Consider the following 22,496-nt stretch of genomic DNA (forward strand, 5'->3'; position numbering starts at 1 on the left):
AGCCCTAACATTCCTTGACTGTAGAAAGATAAATTACTTCCCCCTGCAACACAAAGGGCTTTGACTCTTCAGCCTCCCCCTCACTCTTTGAGGCAGATCTTAAACTAACAGATTAAGAGGTTGGTCTCTGACAGAACTGGCTCCAAATTCAGGATTTGTCAACTGCTGCTGAGTCACTGTGTCCTGGAAAGTAATTCACAGCACTCAGTTTCTATTTCCTTATCTGCATTTCCTCTAGCAGTCTAGATAGCAAAACCTGGGTCCCAAAGGGAATTTATCTAACCAGGCTGAACTGAACCCCTTTAGAAGTGGAATTATTTGATTTGTTCATCCCACAGAAACTTGGAAAGGACACCAGTGAAATACTGGGCCATTGAGAGTCTTCCCTTTTAAAGATTTATACTATTTTTTAATAGTTTAATAGTCTCTTTAATGTGTGAAGACATCACCAAGGCAAAATGGGCTCTTCATTTCTAGGAGGCCCAATTAAGAGTAGATGTGGTAAGAGAGTTAGGATTAGGACCTCCAGAGAATGGTAGGCTTGAGATGAGGTATGTGACAGAAGGCATCACTTTAAGGAAGTCTAGGACTTCATCTCCAGTGTCCCATCAAACTGCCTGGAGACTGAGCATGGTCTAATACCACAGTGCCATGAGATACACCAGTGACTACCAAAGGGTCATGGACTCTAGTGAGAACATTTTTTTGTCTCATTGTGGATGAGAACAGACAAAAGAAGGTCCAGGATCAGCAAACTGTCAAGTGAGATAGAAGTAATTTGTCTTGAACTGGACGTCAGATTTCTTGGAAAGTTAGATGTGAAACTGGGGTTATGATAAGACTAGTAGTAAGCATCCTTGTATTCCAGGGATAAATCTCGCTTGACTTTGGTGTATGATCCTGATAATGTGCTGTGGAATTTGTCTTATTAGTATTTTGTTGAATTTTTTTGATCTAAATTCATGAAGGTATTGGCCTGTAATTTTCTTTTTCTTTAGTATCGTTATCTGGCTTTGGTATCAGGGTAATGTTAATCTCATAAAATGAATCTTAGCATATTCTCTCCTCTTTGTTTGTTTGTTTGTTTGTTTTGGCAAAGTTTGAGAACTGGCATTAACCCTTCTTTAAAGGGCATCCCTGATAGCTCAGCTGGTAAAGAATCCGCCTGTGATGCAGGAGACCCCGGTTTGATTCCTGTGTCAGGAAGATCCCCCAAAGAAAGGATAGGCTACCCACTCTAGTATTCTTGGGCTTCCCTGGTGGCTCAGTTGGTAAAGAATCCACCTGCAATGTGGAAGACCTGAATTCAATTCTTGAGTTGGGAAGATCCCCTGGAAAGGCTACCCTCTCCAGTATTTTGGCCTGGAGAATTCCATGGATTGTATAGCCCACGGGGTGGCAAATAGTCAGATATGACTGAGCAAATTTCACTCTCACTTTTCACTTTCCTTCTTTAAATATTGGCATTAATCCATCTTTAAAGGGCTTTCCTGACAGCTCAGTTGGTAAAGAATCTGCCTGAAATACAGGAGGCCCCAGTTCAATTCCCGGGTCAAGAAGATCCTCTGCAGAAAGGATAGGCTTCTTTAAATACTAGGTAAAATTAACCTGGGAAGCCATCTTGGGCTTTTCTGTTAGGAAGTTTTCCATTACTTGTTATTGGTCGTTCAGATTTTCTATTTCTTCATAATTCAGACTAGAGAAGCATTAGAAGTGTTAGTCACTCAGTCATGTCCAACTCTTTGTGGCCCTATCAACTGTGCAGCCCACCAGGCTCCTGGGTCCATGGAATTTTCCAGGCAAATACTGGAATGGGTTACTGTTTCCTTCTCCAGGGGATCTTCCTGACCCAGGGATTGAACCAGGGCTTCTGTATCATGGGGAGACTCTTTACATTTGTTCATAATAGTCTCTTATAATCCTTTTTATTTCTGTAGTGTTGGCTTCTGACTTTACTGATTTGAGTCTTCTCTTTTTCCTAATGTAGCTAAAGTTTTGTCAATTTTATCTTTTCAAAAAACCTACTTTAATTTTGTTGATTTTTAAAATTGCTTTTCTCTTCTCTGTTTCACTTATTTCTGCTATAATCTTTATTGTTTTTTTTCTTTTTCACTGACTTTGGAGTTTGCTTGTTCTTTTTCTAGTTCCTTAAGGTATAAAGTTAGGTTGTTTGCTTGAAATTTCTTCTTTATTTAATGTAGCTGTTTACTGCTATGAACTCCTTTCCTTGAAGTGTTTTTGCTGCATCTATACATTCTTCAGCTATTTTATCTACTCATCCATTCAGTCTTCTATTCCTTCTTACAGTTTATAGTTACTATGGGTATATATTTATTCCATATATGTTTTCAAATTTTTGGTTTATTTTCTTTTTAAAAATATGTTTTTTAAGGAACAAAATATGCAAATAATAAACTTAAAAAATGATATTGAAAGTTACAACAGATTCTTTCCTGATCTTCCTACTTTTTCTCCAAGAAGCAACTCTTCTTTATTATTTTTATTCTATTTATTGTGCATCCTTCCAAAATTATTCTGTTCAGTCATAATTTAAGTGATTAAAATCAGGAAGAAATGATGATAGGTCTTGCTTATGATGAACTGTTCTCTAATAGCTCTTGTTCAAAGGCAGGTGGTTAAAAATGGTAGCTTGAGTCTGTAGATAGTCCACAGATATGTCCTGTTTAAGACTAGGAAAGTGTCATGTTTTCACATCACTGGTAACTTAGTTTGCTTTTTATTTTATGCTCTGTGCCTTCAGACACATTTAAGAATTTGAACACATTATACATGCTTCAGGGAAGTAAAAGCAGAAACCTTATATCTCTCTTTATTGTATGATTGTCTTCTCCACTTAAATTCTTCTAATTATGTCAGTAGATTAGATCTCATTTTATATTTCTTATCATATGATTTCATAACAATATTAAATATATCTTTGTCTATTTGAGAACAAGGTTTATTTGTTGGTGGTACTGACTAAAAAAAAAAAAACAAAAAATGGTTATTTTAATCTTTGATTATACATTATGACCTAGAGCAAGCTTCAGGTTCAAGTACATCAGAACCACTTGGGGCACTTGCTAGAAATGTAGATTTTTTTTTTTTTTTAGCTCCTTTCCCTCCACCTTTCAACCCTCACTATCCCCACCAGAGTCCTATTTAGTAGACTTGATATTGGATCCAAGAAGATTCTGAAGGAGGAAATTCCTGGATCATATTGGAAATACTGGTTTCCTGGCTGGGAAGGAGACCAACTCCAAGCCTATTTGAGAAAAAACTTTATTATTTGCAGATGCAAAGTTTGTTGCTTTCTGGACAACAATCATTTGCACCTTTTGGTTTAACCTAAATAGAATCTTGAGTGGTGAAGTTCTCTTTTAGAATTAGAGGTGATAGGATTTTGGTACAGAAAATGTCTCATACTTCACTCTTGCAGAGGAAATAGCAACGTGCCTTAGTGGTTCTGACCTTCTTCAGCAAGGTTATTGCACAGATGAAAACAACAAAATAACTGAAAGCAAAATGAATGCCCTGCTTTGTGGAAAACAGAGCACAGGAAACTTCGCCGATCAAATGGAAACTGTACTGAAAACAATAAGGCGGAAAGTTAATTTTGTATACGTTGCTACGTGGCGTGGGCTTGTGCATTCACACAAAAGTCCAATTCCTTTTCGGTTTTCTAGATAGTTTGTTGGCTTTTGTTATATTGGGAAGCAAAGATTATATAGAAAATTTTACTTTAATGAGCCAGGTCAGAAAGAGCGGAACAGCAAAAGCAAATACAACTGGCACTGTGTTGAAAGTTTAGGGTCTTTTAAGCTCAGGTGTCAGCAGTCTGGGCCTTTGGGCCAAATCTGGCCCACTCTGCTTATCCCTATGGTCTGCTAATGCTAAGAACTGTTTTCGTTCTTAAATGGTTGGGGAAAAAAAGAACACCTTGTGCCACGCAAAAGAAATTACATGACATTTCTTTGTCTTGATGTCTGCAAATAAAGTTTTGTTATAATAGAGCCATGCCATTTGCTCAAAGCCTATTTATTTATTATCTGGCTCTTCACAGAAAAATTTTCCTGATACTTGACTTAGCACTCTCCTCTCCTGAAAACTGTCATTCCTTGAAACGGAGGAATTTTAAGCATCAGAATTTTAACCTCCTTCTATCTGCAATTCACCCCCTAGTTAGTTTTCTATTTCTCTGGGAAACTTTCATGTTCATAATTTTAGTTATTCAAACAACTTCTGAGGAAGAAACAATGTCTTAATTTCTCACTGTCCTTTGTTGCAGAAACATGTGGAGTTCATTCACAATACCTGCGACCTGCCTTTCCAACCAAAACCTTCCCAAATCATTATACCATTGTCACGGTAAGTGCTTGGTCCAGTGGCAAGACTGACAGAGCCCCGATGGGCAACTGACCACACCAGACGTGCTGAGGCAGGAGCTGGCCAAGCCACAGATTCAGGATCATGTGTGGTAGCGATCACAGCTTAATTCAGGCTGGGAAGGAATGTCTGAGTATGAGGCCAGTCCAGGGCTATGAGATGTTATCTATGAATGAGTGTCCCAGTGTTCAGCTTATTTATCTCTGTGACAGGCCAAGATAGCCTCTAGGAAATGGGAAATACCTTCTACTCTGATCTTTTGATTAGCCCCCATTTATCTGAAGGTCTGTGGGAATGGTAGGCTATGTATGCAGACAGCCACTTTGATGTGCAGAATCTCTTTCTTATCTAGTTTTAAAAATTATATTTAATTTGGTGAAGTCTCTTATTTCATAGTTGAATTCAAACAGGCTATATCTCTTTAAATAAAGCAAATAGAGCAATGAATTCTCTTCAGTGTATGAGAAGATGTACATGAAATGATCAAAATGAACTCAAAGGAAGATTGAGTTTTTTAATATTTATAGATTCAGGGCACATCTTAAGGAGTCCTCTACCTCAACCTTTCTTGCCAAAGAATATTATATTTTTACTACTTTGCATTTAGTCTTTTATTACTGTGTGTTAGTTGCTCAATCGTGTCTGACTCTTTGCAACCCCATGGACTGTAGACCCCCTGGCTCCTCTGTCCATGGGATTTCCCAAGCAAGAATACTGGAGTGGGTTGCCATTCCCTTCTCCAGAGGATCTTCTTGACCCAGGGATCAAACCCAGGTCTCATGACTGAGCAACTTAGCGCACGCACCGGCACGCACACACACACGTGTAAGTCTACATACATAATATATAATACATATATGTGTTGTGCTCATACATATATGTATGTTGTTGTTTAGTCGCTAAGTCATGTCCAACTCTTGCAACACCATGGACTGCAGCCTACCAGGCTCCTCTATCTGTGGAATTTTCCAGGCAAGAATACTAGAGTGGGTTGCCATTTCCTACTCCAGGGGATCTTCCTCACTCAGGATTGAACCCACATCTCTTATATCTTTTGCATTGGCAGGTGGAATTTTTTTTCCACTAGCACCACCATATGTCTATATAAATAAGGGATTATGCATAAGTGCTATTACTATTCTATATATGTGCAAGTATCCATATTCATATATATATAGTAATGTTCTGAAATAATGACCCTAAAAGTCTATCTAAATGTAGTTATAATTGCCTATGGTATCATAGACATTCAGTGAAAATGTGTGGAATGATTGAATGAGTCTTTGTGACTGGAATGAATGAATGAGTGGATTGATGGATGGATGATAGGGAGAAGCACAGAGACTTGACAAGCTTCCTTCTAGAGTGCTGATAACACATTTTAACCCATTGGCCAACATCTGATACTTAATAGCTTCTATGTAACAAATATCTTGCTCTTATGGCCAATAAACCAATTCCTAATCATTATTGTAATATAGAATCTATAATTAGAAGTTATTTAAGAGTTACATTAAAACCATCAACACAAATCATCTTCCTAACATCATTCATTTGCAGCTATGGACCATGGTGGAACTGGTATATATGTAATAATAATACATGTATTTGGTATTTGGGTTCAGATCTAGGGGTTTTATATTGAAAGGTATATGAGTTCTTTTCAAATAAAAATTATAGGTCTTATGCTATTTCAATTTAAATGCATGTTTTGTTAATGTATTACTTTATCTTAAATCTTTTTTTTCTGAAATTATCATTTTAGGGGTTATATCCAGAATCACATGGCATCATTGACAATAATATGTATGATGTAAACCTCAACAAGAATTTTTCACTTTCTTCAAAGGAGAAAGATAATCCAGCTTGGTGGCAGGGGCAACCAGTACGTGTCATTCTCCATTTCCCCACATGACAATGGATCACTGTTCTCTCTCCACTCTGAGTTTTACGTTGTGTTTTTAATTTCTCAGAGCTAAGGGTGGGAAGGTGCTTAAGCACTATTTATAATTATGATTTGAATCTTTTCAATGTATATAATTGTTCACCTAATTTGCCTTGAGACTTGGATGTTGAATTATAAATATACCAACCTGGAAGTTACTCAGAAAGATTATCTGTTAACTTCTAGCTCATTCTATTTTATAAATTTTTAAAAGGGAGAGAAGAACTGTACAATTTTACTAATTTGAAAAATGATCTTTCTTATTGCTTTCCTATGTTTCTTTGATTTTTGAAATGAATACCTAGATAATAACTTTTTAAAACTGCTGCAAGGACAAATTCAAAATAATTTCAACACCTTTTAATAATTAAATAATTTTGCAATGGTTTAATATTGTTCAGTTTCTCATAAATAGCGCCATTTCTACTCAAACTGATTATTTTCTTGACCTCCACTTATTTAAAATTTTCTCTTCTTATAGATCTGGCTGACAGCAATGTATCAAGGTTTAAAAGCTGGTACTTACTTTTGGCCAGGATCAGATGTGGCTATAAATGGCACCTTTCCTTCCATATATAAGAGATACAACGGGTAGGAAAACACCTGCAAATGTAATCCTATCTAGGCAGGAATGATTTGAATTTTTTGTTTGTTTGTTTGGTCTTAATCATAATGGTAATTTTATTTTTCCAGTTATTTGAGCCAAAAATCTTGAAGTCAATGTTGATTCCTCCCTCTTACATCTCTTATCCAGTTTGTCAGTAAATGCTTATGCCTCTAATTCAAGATATATGCAGTCTGAGAATTTTTGATTACTTCCGGCACCAACACTGGTTTGAGCTGTCATCCTCTTTGCCTGTATTACCTCAGTTGCCTTTTAACACATCTCCCTCTTTCTATGTCTGTTTCTTGTAATCTATTCTCAATTCATCAGCCAGAATAATTATTTTAAAAAAAAACAAGTCTGAATACGACACTGTTTTGCACCCCTCACTTTCAAGGCTCTCAGTTTTGTACAGAATAAAGCCAACAAGCCCTGGTTGGTAGTGGCCCTGCTATCCCCTTGCCTCTTAGACTCCTTTTCTAACATTTTCCTGGGTTCTCTCACCCTTCTCAAGCCATACTGACATTTTTGGTGGCCCCAGTACACCAGGACACCAAGCTTGCTTCCACTGCAGGGCCTCTGCAAAGGCTATTCCTCTGCCCGATATAATCTGACTCCATTTATCTGCATAGCCTGCTCCTTCACCTCCTTCTGGCTGTTGCTCAAAAATTACCTTCTCAATATTGTCTTAGCCTGATCACAGTAAGATATCAAATTCAAATTCTCCCACTTGAGTTTCTCCAGTGCCCCTTATTCTGGTTCCCATCTTCCTTTTTTTTCCCCATAGCATTTATCACCTTTTAATACACTATGTAATTTATTTATGGGCATCACTGACTCAAAGGACATGAGTCTGAGCAAACCTAGGGAGACAGTGAAGGACAGGGAAGCCTGGTGTGCTTCCCTGCATTCATGGGGTCACAAAGCCTGGTGTTCATGGGGTCACAAAGAGTCTGACACAACTTAGCAACTGAAGGACAACAAAAGGCCTATTTATTGTTTGTCTTCCCTGACTCTAATATGACCTCTAGGAAGGAAGGCATCTTTGGTTTTCTCACTGATAAATTCCATTTAAAAGGAACAAAATTATGGCTGACAATAGATAGTACACATAACTGCACAAATGAATGAAGTGAACAAAAATAAGCAAATTGAATGGATGAATAGTAACTAATGTAAAACAGTTTTATTTTAATTGGAGTAACAGTGAAGGAGAGATGAATGAGAAGGAAAGACAGCAATACACAATTTATATCAAGGCACAAGTATCTCTGTATAGGTGTTGAAAACAGGAATCTCTTCGAGTAATATTAAATCCCTTTCAGTGTTCTTATAGTATATGAACACCAAAGAAACATCCGAAAATATCAATCTGTCTCCTTGAGTAGGAATATAACAAAGTTCTCCTTGAGTTGGTGAATTTTTTAAAGTTATTTTTACTTTTCATTTCAGAAGTGTCACATATGAAGAGAGGATATTTACATTGTTACAGTGGCTGGACCTACCCAAAGCTGAAAGGTAATACTTAGTGTCAGGGAAGTGCTGGCTCAGCGGGTTATCTGTGGGAATAAAGTGAAAGTATTTCTTTATTTAAATGACTATTTTGGGGAAAAAAACAAAACAAAACTTGGCATTTCCTTTTTATGGGCATTTTTCAAGAATGGTTCCTAAAACTAGGCATTTAAAGAAAGAACTTATGTGGCAGAACAAACGGTCAGTAAAAAGTCATAAACCAGGAAACACAAAGGGCTGAAGCACATCAAGAGAGGCCTTAACTGCAAGAACAAGACAGATTGTTCAGAATTGAGTCAGACCAGTGCTTACATCCTGGAAGGTCTTGTTTACTTCCTGCTGGACCACTGTTCTTGCCAAGGCCGAGTGGAACCACTGGGCCTGGATGAAGAGAAAGAGGTGAAAGTGAAAGTCACACCATTGCGTCCAACTCTTTGTGACCCCATGGACTGTATAGTCCATGCCAGAATACTGGAGTGGGTAGCCATTGCCTTCTCCAGGAAGACAAGGAAAGACTAGAGGAAAAGAGGAGGAAGCTGCCACAAAGTTCCAGATCCACAAGTCTGCCAGATCCAACATGTACTTTTATTCCAAATGAATAACGTCTCTCTCTGTTTCGATTTTACCCCTAGACCCGATTTTTACACCGTATATGTGGAACAACCTGATTCTGCAGGACACAATTATGGACCAGTCAGTGCCGGAGTAAGTTTTTCTTTTTTAAACAAAAGTAAATCATCTGACCTTCACCCACAGCATGAAATGCTATTCTTTAATTTCCACTGAATACAAGTGTATGTGATATATATAAGAAGACATAAACAGTTAAAAATATAAAAAATAATCTGCTTAATCAGCCATAAAATAGTTAAAAGTCTGAAAAGAATGTCTCTTACTAACCTTATCTTGATTAATTTGATAACATTTATTGAGTACTTAGATGCTGTGTTGTTACTTCATGTAAGAAGAACATCAAGGCTAGATCCTGTGTGTCAATATGTTAATATACCCCATTTCAAGCCATGTCACCTGAAAGTCCATTGTGAACTATCCAGCTGTCTATCAAAGCACAGTTCCCTAAGAATTCATTATAATTAGACGATATATTACTGATCAGGCAGAGTTATTCTCTGTCTAACCCCCCATTACAATTCAAGTAGACTCTTCAATACTTGTCTCTTCATTATCTAAACCATTTTGTATTTACTACAGAAATATAGTCCTTAAGTATGATTTTTTAAACAAGCTGATTCTCTTCTAAAACCCACTCGAGCCTGCATTGTCTTAGACACAATGTAAAGGTGCAAAGGTCCCGTGAGTATGGTGTCTCCCCGTCCCCCCCCCCCCCACCGCCATGGGGAATCACATCATGGTTGTCCTCAGTTGGAATGCAAGTGTGTTTATTCTGCTAGTGTGACTTAGCTGCTGGTTAGAAATAACCTTCTTTTTCCTTCTCGTTAAGTCAGAATGATTTCTAATACAAGCCGCACTCAAGTCTGACTACTTTGAACCCGTTGATTTTTTTAGTTGCTCAGCTGTGTCTGACTCTTTTGCGACTCCATGGACTGTAGCTCGCCAGGCTCCTCTGTCCATGGGATTTCCCAGGCAAGAAGAGTAGAGTGGGTTGCCATTTCTTACTCCAGGGTCCCTTGCTGACCCAGGGGTTGAATCCACATTTGTTGCATCTCCTACCTCGCCTGATAGATTCTTTACCGCTGAGCCACCAGGAAAGCCCATGGAACCCATTAGTCCTCTTTTATATTTCTACGCCACCCTTGACTCACAGAATTCAAAACCTAATCAGGTTATTCTAAGAGTGAATGGCTTCACTTCAGTTCAGTTCAGTCCCTCAGTCAAGTCTGACTCTTTGTGACCCCATGGACTGCAGCACACCAGGCTTCCCTGTCCATCATGAACTCCAGGAGTTTACTCAAGCTCATGTCCATTGAGTCAGTGATGCCATCCAACCTCTCATCCTCTGGTGTCCCCTTCTCTTCCCGCCTTCAATCTTTCTCAGCATCAGGGTCTTTTCAAATGACTCAGTTCTTCACATCAGATAGCCAAAGTATTGGAGTTTCAGTTTTGACATCAGTCCTTCCAAAGAATATTCAGAACTGATTTCCCTTAGGATGGATTGGTTGGATCTCCTTGAAGTCCAAGGGACTTTCAAGAGTCTTCTCCAATACCACAGCTCAAAAGCATTGATTCTTCAGCATTCAGCTTTCCTGATAGTCCAACTCTCACATCCATACATGACTACTGGAAAAAGCATAGCTTAAATTAGACAGACCTTTGTTGGCAAAGTAATGTCTCTGCTTTTGAATATGTTATCTAGGTTGGTCATAACTTTTCTTCCAAGGAGTAAGCGTCTTTTAAATTCATGGGTGCAGTACCATCAGCAGTGATCTCGGAGCCCAAAAAAATAAAGTCTGACTCTGTTTCCACTGTTTCCCCATCTATTTCCCATGAAGTGATGGGACCGGATGCCATGATCTTAGTTTTCTGAATGTTGAGTTTTAAGACAACTTTTTCACTCTCCTCTTTCACTTTCCTCAAAAGGCTTTCTAGTTCTTCCTCGCTTTCTGCCACAAGGGTGGTGTCATCTGCATATCTGAGGTTATTGATATTTCTTCTGAAATCTTGATTCCAGCTTGTGCTTCATCCAGCCAAGCATTTTTCATGATGTACTCTGCATGGAAGTTAAATAAGCAGGGTGACAATGTACAGCCTTGACGTACTCCTTTTCCTATTTGGAACCAGTCTGTTGTTCCATGTCCAGTTCTAACCGTTGCTTCCTGACCTGCATATAGGTTTCTCAAGAGGCAGGTCAGGTGGTCTGGTATTCCCATCTCTTGAAGAGTTTTCCACAGTTTATTGTGATCCACACAGTCAAAGGCTTTAGCGTAGTCAATAAAGCAGAAGAAAATGTTTTTTCTGGAACTCTCTTGCTTTTTCAATGATCCAACATATGTTGGCAATTTGATCTCTGGTTCCTCTGCCTTTTCTAAATCCAGCTTGAACATCAGGATGTTCACAGTTCATGTACTGCTGAAGTACATTAGTTTATTAGCGTGTAAGATGAGTTCAATTGTGTGCTAGTTTGAGGATTCTTTGGCATTGCCTTTCTTTGGGATTGAAATGAAAACTGATCTTTTCTAGTCCTGTGGCCACTGCTGAGTTTTCCACATTTGCTGACATATTGAGTGTAGCACTTTCACAGGATCGTCTTTTAGGATTTGAAATAGCTCAACTGGAATTCCATCACCTCCACTAGCTTTGTTTGTAGTGATGCTTCCTAAGGCCCATTTGACTTCACATTCCAGGATGTCTGGCTCTAGGTGAGTGATCACACCATCATGATTATCTGGGTCATGAAGATCTTTTTTTGTATAGTTCTTCTGTGTATTCTTACCACCTCTTCTTAATATCTTCTGCTTCTGTTAGGTCCATACCATTTCTGTCCTTTATTATGCCCATCTTTGTAGGAAATGTTCCCTTGGAGTCTCTAATTTTCTTAAAGAGATGTCTAGTCTTTCCCATTCTATTGTTTTCCTTTATTTCTTTGCACTGATCACTGAGGAAGGCTTTCTTATCTCTCCATGCTATTCTTTGGAACTCTACATTCAAATGGGCGTATCTTTCCTTTTCTCTTTTGCCTTTCACTTCTCTTCTTTTCACAGCTATTTGTAAGGCCTCCTCAGACAACCATTTTGCCTTTTTTCATTTCTTTTCCTTGGGGATGGTCTTGATCCCTGCCTCCTGTACAGTGTTACAAACATCTGTCCATATTTCTTCAGGCTCTCTACCAGATCTAATCCCTTGAATCTATTTCTCACTTTCACTATATAATCATAAGGGATTTGATTTAGGTCATACCTGAATGGTCTATTGGTTTTCCCTACTTTCTTCAATTTCAGTCTGAATTTGGCAATAAGGAGTTCATGATCTGAGCCACAGTCAGCTCCTGGTCTTGTTTTTGCTGACTGTATAGAGCTTCTCCATCTTTGGCTGCAGAGAATATAATCAGTCTGATTTGGGTGTTGACCACCTGGTGATGTCCATGTGTAGTCTTCTCTTGTGTTGTTGGAAAAGGGTATTTGCTGTGATCAGTGTGTTCTCTTGGCAAAACTCTATTAGCCTTTGCCCTGCTTCATTCAGTATTCCAAGGCCAAATTTGCCTGTTACTCCAGGTATTCTTGACTTCCTACTTTTGCATTCCAGTCCCCTATAATGAAAAGGACATCTTTTTTGGGTGTTAGTTCTAGAAGGTCTTATAAGTCCTCGTAGAACCATTCAAATTCAGCTTCTTCAGCGTTACTGGTCAGGGCATAGGCTTGGATTATGGTGATATTGAATGGTTTGCCTTGGAAACTAACAGAGATCATTCTGTCATTTTTGAGATTGCATTCAAGTACTGCATTTTGGACTCTCTTGTTGACTATGATGGCTACTTTATTTCTTCTAAGGGATTCTTGCCCACAGTAGTAGATATAATGGTCATCTGAGTTAAATTCACCCATTCCAGTCCATTTTAGTTCACTGATTCCTAAAATATTGTTACTCTTGTCATCTCCTATTTGACCACTTCCAATTTGCCTTGATTCATGGACCTAACATTCCAGGTGTCTATGAAATATTGCTCTTTACAGCATCAGACTTTACTTACATCAACAGTCACATCCACAACTGGGTGTTGTTTTTGCTTTGGCTCTGTCTCTTCATTCTTTCTGGAGTTATTTCTGCACTGATGTCCAGTAGCATATTGGGCACCTACCGACCTGGGGAGTTCATCTTTCAGTGTCCTATCTTTTTGCCTTTTCATACTGTTCATGGTGTTCACAAGACAAGAATTCTGAAGTGGTTTGCCATTCCTTTCTCCAGTGGACCACGTTTTGTCAGAACACTCCATCATAACCCATTTGTCTTGGGTGACCCTACACGGCATGACTCCTAGTTTCATTGAGTTAGACAAAGCTGTGGTCCATGTGATCAGATGGGTTAGTTTTCTGTGACTGTGGTTTTCAGTCTGTCTGCCTTCTGATGGAGAAGGAGAGAGGCTTATGGAAGCTTCCTGATGGGAGAGACTGATTGAAGGGGAAATTTGTTGTTGTTCTGATGTGCAGGGCCATACTCAGTAAATCTTTAATCAAATTTTCTGTTGATGGATGGGGCTGTTTCCCCTCCCTCTTATTTACCTGGGGCCAAACTATCGTGGAGGTAATGAAGATAATGGTGACCTCCTTCAAAAGGTCCCATGCAGGCACTGCTACTCTCAGTGCCCCCAACCCTGCATCGGGCCACCACTGACCCACACCTCTGCTGGAGTCTCCTGGACACTCACGGGCAAGTCTGGGTCAGTCTCTTGTGGGGTCACTGCTCCTTTCTCCTGGGTCCTGGTGAGCACAAGGTTCTGTTTGTGCTCTCTAAGAGGCTTAGTAACTATCTAAAACATATTCACCATTTCTTCTTTTCCATTTTAATTGTTATCCATGTTTGATTTTATTTGAGAGGGAATACGCTAATCTGAGGCTTCCAAGGTGGCTCAGTGGTAAAGAACCCACCTGATAACGCAAGAGACCCGGGTTCTATCCCTGAGCCGGGAAGATCCCCTGAAGTAGGGAATGGCAACCAATTCCAGTATTCTTTCCTGGAAAATTCCATGGACTGAGAAGCCTGGTGGGCTACAGTCCATGGGGTCACAAAGAGTCAGAATGACTTAGCGACTAAACAACAGCTCTAATCTGCATTTGTCTGATCCCTACGGCTGACATTAGGCACCATATCTTTTTCTTTCTTACAGTGCTCTAGTTCAGTATCCAAATAAATTTTGAGTATAATTTGGACAAGTGCTTCAAAGGAACAGATCAGGATTTCCTGAGAGATCTTGAGGGGTTAACGTAGCCTGGGTTAAGGCTGGTTAGAAAGTTCTCCAAATAACAAAAGGGAAAAAAAGTTTACAAATGGCCTGATTAAGAGCTGAGCATGTTAGAAGAACACATAAAATGAGCAATGGATGGACAGACAAATGGATAGGTGGCTAGACACATAGACAATATGATGATGGTAACAATAATAATAGCAGCTACCTCCTACCGTGTACTGCTTTATGCCAGGTGCCGTGTGGATTGCTGAAGGAGAACCATCTCTCACTAATGTCTGAGCACTATGAACTAGGGGAGGGGGCTAAGGGAAAACCTATAACAGGAGGCAGGCACCAAATCTTGCAAGTTCTTCTAGGCCATAAAATGTGCAATGAAAATATTGAGGAATTTTAATCAGGGAAGGATCTGATCAGATCTATGTGAGTTTAAATACCACTTTTACTGTGTAAGAGGAATGGGTTAGAGGAAGCAAGGGAAAGTAGGGAGAGATGAGTTAGACTTTGCAACATTTCAGGAAAGAGATGGTAGTGACTTGGACTATGATAGTGACAGCCATTGTGGATAGAAGATGTGTTTGAGATTAAGAGATAGACTTAATATGACTTTGTGTGAGACAGGTGATGGGGTAGGAGAGTTTCAGATTTCTAGCATAAGCAGGCAGGTTCATTCCAGCAAGGCCACTGAAGGGGATCTTCTTAGAGGACATTATTTTGTAATTAGGATGCCTGTGATGTCTAAATGGAGATGTCCAGAAGGCAACTGAATGTGGATTTAGAGCTCAAAGGAGATGAAGATCAGACTGCTTGGCAGCATATAGACAGTCATAGAAGTGGAGATGTCCTAAAGAAAGAAAGCGTGAAGCAGGAGAACAGAAGGATTAAGACTAAGCCTCACGTGAAATTGAAGAAGAGGCAAAACAGATGAAGAAACATTACTTTGTTCTAGATCTTTAAGTTAAACCTCAAGTTTCCTGGTCTCTATAACTGGAAATTCCAATAGCACCATCCATGAATATTTACTGAGAGAATTAGATTTCATTAGATAGTGCACTAATAGTAATTGGCTTGTAAAATTCTTTCTCAAAAATAAAAAGCAATCAGTTTCCCAATCCATTGCTATTATACATTCTACTTACTGAAAAAAAAATGAAGTCATGTTAGTTACAAATTTATTCACTTAAATCTTAAGTCAATTCAATGTACTATATTGATAAAGTATAGAAAAATCTAAAATCATGAAGGAATACAAACAAAATAAAAATGAACTCCAATTCACTATTCAGAGACAACCACTGTTAACAGTACCTTGATATATTTTATCTTGGTTTTCTGTTCATGTGCTTTTACTATGAAATGCTAAACATGTTTGAAAACAAAATTGCATTATGCAATATGTATGAGTGTGTATACAGTTTGATTTTAACATTTTCTATGTACCATTGTATTGTGATTGTTTTCCTATGGTATTTTAAAAATATATATGTATATATTTTAGTGGCTATTGAGCATGCCCACTGAAGGATGTGGCATAATTTTTTTCTTGTACTTACATTGTAAATAAATAATGTGATGACTGGCCTTGCATGTAAATCTCCGTTTGCACTCTGTTTACTTCAGATAAACACCCAGACACAGTATTATTAGGTTACAGCTTATACCCCTCTCTAACTCCCTGGCTACACATTGTCATACAGTCTTCTAGAACGTGTGTAGCCATTTGGGCTCCTACGGAAGTGTCTACGGACTCTTCTACCCAGCATTGGACACTATCAGGAAAGTATTTGCAGTTGAATAATGTTTGTTGATGTTGAACACTTTTTCTCAGATATTTATTGACCAGTCTTCTGTCTTATGGAAAATGCTTTAATATTTTTTTGTCTATAGGAATATAAGGAATTGGTCTTTTGTACATGTAGCATGGGTGCTGGGCTCTGATATCCTATTCAAAATCCAACAATTTTGGAGAAGGAAATGTATTTAATTCTTACTCTGTTAGATAATAACTTAAGTAATTAAGCCTTAACTTATGAAGATGATCTTAACTCCAATTTTTTGTCCTTAGGTAATTCAAGCCTTACAGTTGGTAGATAACACTTTTGGATTGTTAATGGAAGGCCTAAAGCAGAGAAACTTAGTCAATTGTGTCAATATAATCCTTTTGGCTGACCATGGTATGCTTCTTTAAAATCATATTTTATCATTGATTCTATCTTATCACTTCGGGGAGCACACAAATATGATAAGGAATTTTAGAGTCTGTATTTCTAGACCTAGAAGCTCTTGAATGCATTAAGAATGATAGGCTGTGATGACTACAGGACTAAAGTTTATACTTTAAGTTTAATTATTCTAACAGTCATTCTGAAAAATTTATCCATACATTTCATTTTCTGTAAAAATGGAGTTAGAACTCTCCAGGGATACAGTTGGGCTGTTATTCAATCACAAAAAGTGCCCTTTTTTCCAGTAAATGATTCTTTCATTTAGATTGCCTTCAATTGACTGTGTTGACTAACTTTACGATGTTCTGCGTATTTTTCTAAATCATGTGAATAGACTTCTCTAAAGTCCTAGCACTCCACATTTCTCTACTTGAGGTTAGCTCTCCGTTTCAGTTAACTTGAATGTTTAAGGAAGTGAGATGCTGCCACGCCCTCTGCAACCTCATTTTTAAAGTACTCATTCATTCAACAAGTATTTTTAAAGTGCTAACTCAATGCCGAGCAGTTTCCTCGATGTGGTGTGTGAGGAAGTACGTAAAGGAGAGGTGGACCTTTTCTAGATGGGGTGGCCTAGAGGGACAAGAAGATGAAAAGGAGCATGTCTGTAGAACTTCTGTATATATCTTAGGACATCAAGATGATGTGAAACAGTAATTAAAGAGTTTCTAATTGTTCTAAAGTTAAGGGAAATGTTTTAATACATATCTTGTTACAAGAAATTATAAAACATAAAAATAATGAAGTAAATAAAAATAATACAAAGAAAAGTTTGGACTGAGTCTGAAAAATCTTCAAATAAAAAAAAAAGAGTAAACTACCAAATCTTTTTAGGAACATATGCTGCTCATATAAATTTAAATAAGACCCTTATGAAAAAAAAATTCTTTAAACTTTGTTCTCCTACTTATTTTATTGTTTTATAAAAATGCATGCTATCTTTGGGATTTGAAAGTATTTCATCTTGCCTTATGTACAAATCAAATTTTACAGATTAGCTCTCTATAGAGAGCATTCTTTTTCAAAATTAACTGATCTACATTGAACAGATGATCTGTTTATAATTCTTATCCATTCTTTCTTATAAACCTGATTCTTCTCTTCTACTAACAAGACTTTCAAAGCCTGCCATTTAGAATGAAGTAATTGGGTAAACTGTAAAGCTTCTCAAAAACTTGGTTTGATATATGTAACATAAAATATCTGCTGTTTGACCTGATCAGAGACAACCAATTGTTACCATCTTATACATTCAGTGGACATTTTTTTTTTAAATTCAGGAATGGATCAGACCTATTGTGACCAACTGGAATATATGACTGACTATTTTTCCAGTATAAACTTCTACATGTTTGAAGGACCTGCCCCCCGCATCAGGACTCGTAACATACCTGATGATTTTTTTACCTGTGAGTATGAAGATGCCCAAATAGAAAAATAATGGTAAAACTAAAAGCAAATAATATAGGCCCCTAATTCTGAGAATTCAGGCATTAGCAGGCCCCCTCTTCTGACTTCTTGGGAAGACCACACAGAAGTAAATAAGAAACTCCCATGTTTAAGTACACTTTGTTGATAAAGTCTATGGTAATATCTAACATTGTTAGGTTAAAATATATTCCACTCCATTCTTAAATATTAAAATAATTCTTTGCTTAAAATACTTTTTATTTAATTGTACCAGATCATAGTCATTAATAAGCTATGTCAATTCACCTGAATTATTTAAATTTTATAGTTGTGAAGTTTCAATTGTAATATGACTTGTTTTTCTTTTCCAACAGTTAATTCTGAAGAAATTGTTAGGAACCTCAGTGTAAGTATACTGTCTCCTAATACATATATCTAGATTAATATAGTGTCTTTAATCTGGGTTTCAAGAAAATTGTATTCTGTATTATCCAGTCCAAACCATTTATAATTTATTTCTTAAACCTCAGTCAACAATTTTTTTATATTCCTGTCAGTTGCTTTTATTTTAGCTGTTTTTATTTTGAAATTGACACCACTATAGGAAATTTGTTTTGGTACCAGTTTCACTGACTTCTAAATTGAGTGGGCTAATGTTTCATTCAAAGGACCTAGGCTAGTGAGTTTTGGGCAACATCATTTTTCACATTTTTGTATGATTTAATATCAGAAATAGCAAATCATGGATTTTATAGATCTTTTTATACAGTTAAGAGCAGTCATTTCTTTAAGTGTAATTGAAACTGCTTTTAATCGGCTCTTGCATCTCAGGTTGTAAAAGCAGGGCAAATCTAGATAGCTCAAAGCAATTGGGATTTTTCAAGGTGAAGTTCACCACTTCTGGAGAGTGTGTAGTGGTTTTAATAATTCTGTTTAAAGTATATTTGCAAATATATATCTATTTATATGGATTCATAGGTTAACCATTGCTTAGGGTGGGGCTAGATTTATTTACATATAGGTAATATGCAATTATAGTAAAAGCAGAATAAAATGTGAGTGACTGAAGATAAAGAAACACTAGGGAAAGAATAGTTACTATAACCTGGGACACACTGCAAATTTGAAGTAGGAATGACTGCTTAAGCAGAAATGCCTTCATGTTAATCACTCCTTTTTTCTCTTACACCTAATATCCTGATCTTGAATAAGCATGAGGGGTCATTTTACCCCTGCTAGTGAGGGTTTACATGTAGTGTACCCATGCTGATGGAGGGGCAGTGTAGTGAATTTTTAATATACAGACTCTAAATCCACACGTTGTTTTCCCTTAAGAAGTCTGTTGGTGAGTTGAGGAAGGGCAAATGCCTAATAATCCCAGAGGCGCAAAGGGATTTGATAACACAGGCTTTGGAAATCCATTACATTTGTGCAGAGTTTGCTCATTTTATAGATGTCAGGAAGCAATAATTTACCTCTTTTTCAGTGCCGAAAACCTGATCAGCATTTCAAGCCCTATTTGAGTCCTGATTTGCCAAAACGCCTACATTTTGCCAAACATGTCAGAATTGACAAAGTCAATCTTTTGGTGGATCGACAGTGGCTAGCTGTGAGGTTTGTGTGTCTAATGTTTCTTGTAATACTTTTAACAATCATCTTTCATAATAAATTTCCTTGACCTTATCCTGTTATTATGATCACATGAATCTTCCTGAGCATGACAATTTCTTGATCTTTTATATGTTATCTAGCACTTCTGTATATGAAATGACTGTTACTAGGTTGCCAGCCTTAGCATTCACAATGTAGATAAGAATAAGGAAGAAGGCTGACTATTTATCAATTGTTACAGAGATTATTGGTACCAGCACGTTCTCAGTCTCCACTCTGGTCTCCGTTAGGTGGCAGACAGGATATAAAAATGATTTTAGTTGTCTCACAGGCTGGTAATGAGTAACTGATTAGATGGCTCTCTAAGATCTTTGTCATCTTTGTGGTTTCTCTGAAAGAGCATGCTTATGTCTGTTAGGCCAAGCTAACCAATTAGTTATAACTTTTTTTTTCTAGTTACAATTGTGATTCACATTGATCATTGAGCATCTGCAAAATATGTCTGTTTTCAGAAAATATAATCCATAATTCCATCCCCAAATAACAAATTAATTAATTGATTCGGCAAAATTTTATCTGTGCTTTCTCCGTGTGTACCAAACCTTGTTCTAGGCTTTTGGGATACAGAAATAATTCCTGCGCTCCTCGTCAAGTGGAGAAGTCTGATAATAAGCCAGTACACAAATAAATACACCCTATCTGGTAGTTTACATTCCCTTTTACATTCCCTATCTCACAGTCCCTATTTTTTGTATTTTATTACAGTATTTTTTTCATATGTGTAAGTGGATATAAGTGGAATCAGGTTCATATTATGTTTTCTGGCCTATCTTATTTGTATGTTACATAATACAGAGGCAAATAAAGGCACAGTAGCTGAAAGATATGTTTAATAAAGGAAGAGGAGATGAAGGAAGAGAAGAAGCTGGGCTCTAATATAAATGTGTACAGAATGAGGAACTGAAGATGTACTAGAGTCTATTTCCTGAGGTAACAGGAAAGCCAAGCAGAGCACCACTCGGCCAGAGAGAGTGCAGTTTTAACATAGTGCCACTAGATGGCACTAGCCTTTCTTCTTGAAGTCTGAGCCCTTCGGCTCAGTGGGCTGTCCTGTGCCTTAGGACAGCATTCTCTAAAAAATAAAGATTAAAATATATGAACATGATTAAGCTTTACTTCTGTTATATTATAAGTTTTTAGTAGTGTGGGTTTGTAATATATAAATGTGAGTTCTCCAGATATTTACTGTTAAGGATATGAGATCAAATGGTATAAGGATATGAATTAGGAGACTAATAGTACAACATGAGAAAGTGCCCATGGGTTTGACAGCATGGACTATGGGCTCTGGAAGGAGAGCCCAGCCACAGTAATACCTCTGGGTTTCAGTCTTTATTCAGTTCAGTTCAGTTCAGTCGCTCAGTCGTGTCCGACTCTTTGCGACCCCATGAATCGCAGCACGCCAGGCCTCCCCGTCCACCACCATCTCCCGGAGTTCACTCAGACTCACGTCCATCGAGTCAGTGATGCCATCCAGCCATCTCATCCTCTGTCGTCCCCTTCTCCTCCTGCCCCCAATCCCTCCCAGCATCAGAGTTTTTTCCAATGAGTCAACTCTTCTCATGAGGTGGCCAAAGTACTGGAGTTTCAGGGTTAGCATCATTCCTTCCAAAGAAATCCCAGGGTTGATCTCCTTCAGAATGGACTGGTTGGATCTCCTTGCAGTCCAAGGGACTCTCAAGAGTCTTCTCCAACACCACAGTTCAAAAGCATCAATTCTTCGGCTCTCAGCCTTCTTCACAGTCCAACTCTCACATCCATACATGACCACAGGAAAAACCATAGCCTTGACTAGATGGACCTTAGTCGGCAAAGTAATGCCTCTGCTTTTGATAATGCTATCTAGGTTGGTCATAACTTTTCTTGCAAAAACACTGGAGTGGGTTGTCATTTCCTTCTCGAGCAGTGAGATGTAAACATGGCAGCAGCCCCAAAGTCCAGGTTGTGAGAACTTGGACATATTAATATTTCAAGGCTTCATTTTCTCAGCTGCAACATATCATGAACCTGGTTTTACTATTCTCTTGCTATGTGAACACAAAGTAAACTAACTTACATCAGAGGAATTGTTGACCACAGCCCCAACCAGAGCAACAGGAAAGTCTCACCTGATTAGATCTTGGGGTTATTCTATCTCCAGCTCTTAACACATGAAGCTCAGGCTACCTGTTTTCTAAGTTAAAATACATCATCTTTAGTTATAATGTTCAATATTTGATAAGTAGATTAGATTCCATTGTTGAAAATTACAGCAAATTTCATCATTTAATATAATCTATTTTCCTCCTTTTCCTCCTTGTTTTGCCCTTTTAAAAATGTGTTAGATTTTACTAGTTTGGAGGAACCCAGTTATTTGAAACTAGTTGAAGTAATGTTAAAGTTCCCTTTTAAATAACATGAATAATAGCTTTTTATTTTATGAATGGAAACTGACAAATCATAAAGTAAGTCCAGGCACCTTTCTCACAGTGGAGATAGACACAGTCCCCACTGAGGATAGTCACCCAGGCAGAGAGGATGGCAACAATTCTAATCAGGTGTAGCAGCTGTTGCAATGGGATCAAGGACAAGGCACAAGGAAACAAAAAGAGTGATTTCACACTGTGGGTGCAAATGCCAGAGAATGTCAGAGAACACTTTCTGGAGGGCCTGACTTCTGCTCTAGGTTTTAAAGACTCAGGATGGGTTAGGCTACATGCTGTGACATAGCAGGTCTGCCCAGGCAGTTGTCAATCTGAGCATTGTACAGAGGAAATCTAACCCTTGCTCAGCTCAACAAGCCTTGACAGGCTGTGTTTACAGGAGGAGATGGACCTAGTTTCCTTGCTGGAAGGCACTCATCTGCTTGCCAAGCCTTGAGCACTGGCA

The 22,496-nt window shown here is 38.0% G+C and overlaps 1 protein-coding gene across 1 annotated transcript in view; it reads left to right on the plus strand.

Annotated features, from left to right (window-relative positions):
- The window catches only part of ENPP3 (ectonucleotide pyrophosphatase/phosphodiesterase 3), an 89,672-nt gene that overhangs the window by 38,698 nt on the left and 28,478 nt on the right, over positions 1 to 22,496 (plus strand). Inside the window, exons 7-15 of the mRNA XM_005684756.2 lie at positions 4,289 to 4,368; positions 6,152 to 6,271; positions 6,813 to 6,922; positions 8,388 to 8,453; positions 9,080 to 9,152; positions 16,391 to 16,499; positions 17,828 to 17,956; positions 18,332 to 18,363; positions 19,444 to 19,571. Coding sequence (XP_005684813.2) covers positions 4,289 to 4,368; positions 6,152 to 6,271; positions 6,813 to 6,922; positions 8,388 to 8,453; positions 9,080 to 9,152; positions 16,391 to 16,499; positions 17,828 to 17,956; positions 18,332 to 18,363; positions 19,444 to 19,571 — 847 coding nt within the window. The remainder of the gene's footprint in view (positions 1 to 4,288; positions 4,369 to 6,151; positions 6,272 to 6,812; positions 6,923 to 8,387; positions 8,454 to 9,079; positions 9,153 to 16,390; positions 16,500 to 17,827; positions 17,957 to 18,331; positions 18,364 to 19,443; positions 19,572 to 22,496) is intronic.

Source organism: Capra hircus, chromosome 9, assembly GCF_001704415.2.
Source record: "Capra hircus breed San Clemente chromosome 9, ASM170441v1, whole genome shotgun sequence".
In the NCBI taxonomy this organism is placed as follows: domain Eukaryota; kingdom Metazoa; phylum Chordata; class Mammalia; order Artiodactyla; family Bovidae; genus Capra; species Capra hircus.